At 49.1% G+C, this 4519-nt stretch overlaps 2 protein-coding genes across 2 annotated transcripts; both read right to left on the bottom strand.

The window, feature by feature from the left end:
• J7T55_000110 (uncharacterized protein) lies at positions 1 to 966 on the bottom strand (the record flags this gene model as incomplete). Its single annotated transcript, XM_053136290.1, has 3 exons — positions 1 to 413; positions 491 to 707; positions 948 to 966. Coding segments are annotated over 3 exons (649 nt in total), but the record flags the coding sequence as incomplete, so codon positions are not given.
• A 1980-nt stretch (positions 967 to 2946) lies between these two features.
• J7T55_000111 (tfiid associated protein) lies at positions 2947 to 4086 on the bottom strand (the record flags this gene model as incomplete). The annotated part of the gene is made up of 3 exons (XM_053136291.1): positions 2947 to 3158; positions 3223 to 3397; positions 3616 to 4086. 3 exons carry the CDS (start codon positions 4084 to 4086, stop codon positions 2947 to 2949), a joined length of 858 nt encoding a protein of 285 aa, XP_052986121.1.
• Positions 4087 to 4519: the final 433 nt, after the last annotated feature.

The following is a 4519-nucleotide window of genomic DNA, read 5'->3' on the forward strand; positions in this document are numbered from 1 at the left end:
GAGGCCATCTGGAGTTTTTCTTGGCTTTCGAGTCGTTCACGACTCCGACATCCATCTTGCGTTTCGCGATAGAGCCGACGATCGGTTCATTAGGTCTCGTTAATGGTCTCCGCTGGCGTACGGGACTCGACTTGTAGACTTCCGGAAAAGTTGACAGACTGTCGCTGAACCTCGCAAACCAGTCCAGCACATCAACCTGGTTCGCGTCTTTTGGCCATCCCGTCCATCCATCATCAAAGAGCGGAGTGCTGCCTTTGATGCACTGCTTGAAGAACGCAACGGACACTGTCTCGAGATCGGCCACACCTCCGAAATATGACCCGTCGAATTTGCGGAGCCCGACATGCATAGCGCCGAGCTCCTCCTTCAGCACATCATCCACATACTTGCGGTGTTCCGATGAATCCGCGAAGCTACTCGTGTTGCGGAGCCACGGGGTCTGCTGGAGAGAAGAGGCTATCGGTCGGGGAGGGGGTGTTGATTCAGTGACGACGTCCTGGTTCCAGATCTCGCTGTCCGCTTTGTCGGCAAGGACGGCATTGACGAGATGGCGGATAAGTCGAAGTCAAAATTATCAGAGTTAACTTCATCGTTGAATTTCGATAGGTCGCTGAAGAGATTCTTGCCTCCGCCATGGGAAGGGAGGACGCGAGAGGTCCGCAGAACTTGCAGTACGAGGATGAGATCGAGAGTCAGGTTCTGAAGCCCTGCATCATGATTAGCCGGATACTTCCACAACAGCCAGTAAGTCATACCCTCTCGCGCAAGCTGATCAAACGCGTCTGGAGTGCAAGATATGCTCTTGTCTTCACAGATTGAGATGAAGGAAGCACGAAAAGCATCAAGACCGATACCAATAATATTTCTGTTTCAAACCATGTCAAAAACATGTCCAATGCACGGAGTGCTGGCGTAAAATGAACAGGCTAGCACCAGCGAGTGCTTACAATCCCTGGGGCTGTGCATGTGGTCCCAAGTTGGTTTACGGTCATGCTCTGGCAAAATGGCGACGCGAGCGAATAGAGGAAATTATGAAGCAAATACCTGGAGGTTGATTCTACTGTATGCACGTTCCATAGCCTCCGTAGTTTAGTCAAGCATGCGATATATATGTATCCTCGCGCAGAATCTGTGGATGGAATGCCAAGCCAAACCATATTCAAAATTGACGAAAAGTAAAGAGCCGTGCGTTTAGTGGCGAAGGTAGCATGGCTCAGCAACAGAGACAGCCCCAAGGCATACGGATCGATGGTAGTATATCTCAACAAGGGGGCAGACGCGCAATAGGCTCGCAAGCGGGTCTTGCGAGTCTGACCCTAACCCTAGCCTTGGTATATCTCGTGACTCCCACACATCAGTCAAGGTATAATGATAACCTCTAATAGCTCCTCGCTATCCCCGAGTCCATTGTGCAGTATTTGCATGCGATCGAGCCGCACTTATGGCTGGCATGATCCTGCGTCAGTGTTAAAGCACCTTTTTAAACATGACCCCATATCGGCGACACAGATGTTCGCCATCGTATCTCATGCTTCGTTGCCCTCCAATACATTAGGGCCACGTTACCAGAGCAGCAAAACAAGGTCTCAGATTTTGCGTCCGTGAGATTAGTTTATAGCTGAGTATATAATGTGGCGGTATTTCCCGACATCTATCTGTTGCATTAATTTAGCCTTGTACAAGGTTCGCTCTGGCATTTTTTGTGGTAGGTGTATGCTGTTCTCCAACTGCATACCGCTTTGAGAGGCTCGATCTTCCCGAAGATTTTTCTCCACCAAGGATGGGAACCTGGCTAGCCTCTCTAGGTGCAGCTATATGAATGTCTAGCCGCGCTAGGTACTTGAAGCAGCTCTTTAGCGCATCTTCCTGGAGCAATCTAGGGGGGACACAAGGCGATTGAGGTACGAAAATGGAGTCCAGACAGAGGAAGGCTATGAGCTGGAAGTTTCGGCCGGGAGAGTCTTCATTGGCGGAGCGTGGAGTGTGAGTAATATTCGTTAGGCAGCAACGCCGAACTCTGGTAACAAGTGAAATCATCTCCAGGTGCATTTGTGCTCTCTGGTTGCAGTCGTGTCTTTGAGGTGTATTCACGCCCTTTAGCCCTTTAGCCCTTTAGCCTTCTAGGTGCATTTGCGGTTCTTAACCCTTTGGCCCTTTAAATGCATTTGTGCCCTCTAAATAAGTATTCCCAAAGTACTGTTTAAAAAGGACAAGTTTAAATATTTTACAATGCGTGGTAGTTTTTCTTTGCTTAGTCAGAAATTGGAGAAAAGATACTTTGGGTGGGCTAAAAAGCTCATTATAAACTGAAAATATATCGTGAACTTTTGGCTCACCCTTTCTACTGGGTGGGCCAAACGAAAAAGCTGGGTGGGCCGTCGTGAAAAGTTGGGTGAGCCACTTATGGCTGGGCTGACTGATAAAACACGTTACTAAAAATTGACAGAATCTACTCAATTTGAATACCCTGTTGGGGGAGGAAGCCCAGATTGGGTCGACGGATAATCAAAACCACATATGCATTACGTTCCTCGGATTGCAATTTTGATGTGGCTCATCCCTCCACTCCAACTGCAAGATGGACAATATGCAGGCATGGATAGTGAGGGTGTTGACTGGAAGGTGGGTCTGGGATTTGTCGCGCCAGATTGATCCCGAGCCGATGTGAAGATCTGTTCTTATACTTACAAAAGCTTGCGTAATTACACCTCTAAATTTCCTTTCCCATTTATATGCAATTAATATTCACGTCGATTCTTTCATTGTCAGCAATTCTATGGCCCTCCGCATCCACGTTGCTGCTGTCTTATTTGATGTTCTTGGATCCCGAAATAGACCTCATATTGAAATATAACATCATTGGCGGCGAGGTTAGAGCCTCGCTGGAGTCAGGCTTCGGCCGAGGCGAGGCCCTTGGCTTGCGATTGGCTACCTTCGTAGCTGGTGCTACGTATTGCGGAGGTTCAGAACGACTGTGCTTTGTTGCTGAGTCAGATACTCTGGCTTCTCGTCTCCATCCTCATCGACATAGCGAACTCGCTTTCGTACAGCATGTGTAGGCTTTGGATGCTGGGAGTTCTCGCCAGGCCGGACTAGCGGAAACGTGTCTGATGGGACCATGGAGACCACCAGCTCGCTGACACGAAAACTTGGGGAGACTTTGTTTACATGAATGCCGGAGGAGCTGCTGACACTACACCAATAACTCAGGGTTTGGCGTACTCCTATCGGAAGACATAGGCGTCCCCGACCACCGGCGAAGCGTAATAAAGATGCGCGCAGGAATAGCCTTGCTCAAAACACGGCTACTAATGGTCCTAATCAACTTAGAGTTGGCCGTGGACACACGGTCCACTTCGCAGCATGGCTGGGCGGTTTCGGAGCTGAAGACGGTTATCTGACAAAAGGAATGCATTGCAGTAGTGTTGTGGATAGGTACATAATTGATGGATCGACTCAGCCCAACGTGACGAGTAGTATGATGAGTACCGCTAGAAACCATCGCCATCGAGACTCCTGCCGGCCACTGTGATCCCGATTGCACCGCTTGCAGCGGCAGCGAAAATCCACGATTCTGTGCTGGTCCACTGTCATGGGTTGGATAGATTCACACACTGGCTTGATAAGTTCGAAAACCAATTCATCATGATCCAAAAGCACCGCATTGATCAGCTCTGAAAAACAGTCCAACCAATAGAAGTTGCCGCTCCAAAGCTCATCAGCAATCCGTCTGGTGACCTCTTCGAGGCGCCCAGCATGTGTTCCATTCCGTAATATCCTCGGAAGGTAAGGGCCCATAGCACCGAGACGTCTGTAGACTTCCCCGAATTTCTCGTGGATATAGCTGTCGGGCAGATGAAACTTTTCCGTCTCTCGGTTTTGTTGTTGTATGAACCGGCCGTAATGCTCTTTTGCTCCTTCAAGCCAGTCGTGGATGACATCGACAGTGCGTACCCACTGAATAAGTTTGGATACTTCATGATCCTTCCAGAAAGATGGCCCCAAGGACTCGTACAGTCTGTGTCGGAGACACTGAAAACCTCCAGCATCCTCGAGGTCCACATTGATGAATTTGGCGGATTGCATAGTGATTGGTTTGGTTTGGTAATTGGTAGGTCAAATGAGGTATTAGCGAGGAACTCTGCCATGTCACAGTCAGACTGATAAAAGGAGGGGGATCGGGCCTTTTTATAATTCGAACGACATCACAGTGGTCACCATCAAAAAGCACCATACTCAGGATATTCCTGCGGCTCGACAGGCAGATGTGCATAGTTCTTTATCGGCTAGACAAACGACAAGCAGCCACTCGGGGTGATTTTTGCGGCTTGACCCGACGAAAATAGGCTACCATAAGGCAGAATCAGTATCACGAGTCTAACAAAGGTACTGTAGCATGCCGACCATGACAAAATTGAACCTGCCAGTGTACGGATCACTTGTGACCCGCAGTCCAAGTTTATCTGTGCATCGTCCCCATGTATGGAAGCCCTGCCCCGGACAGCCGGAGTGCAAAACA

Source organism: Diaporthe amygdali, assembly GCF_026229845.1.
Source record: "Diaporthe amygdali strain CAA958 chromosome Unknown NODE_88_length_11696_cov_68_063603, whole genome shotgun sequence".
Taxonomy (NCBI): Eukaryota; Fungi; Ascomycota; class Sordariomycetes; order Diaporthales; family Diaporthaceae; genus Diaporthe; species Diaporthe amygdali.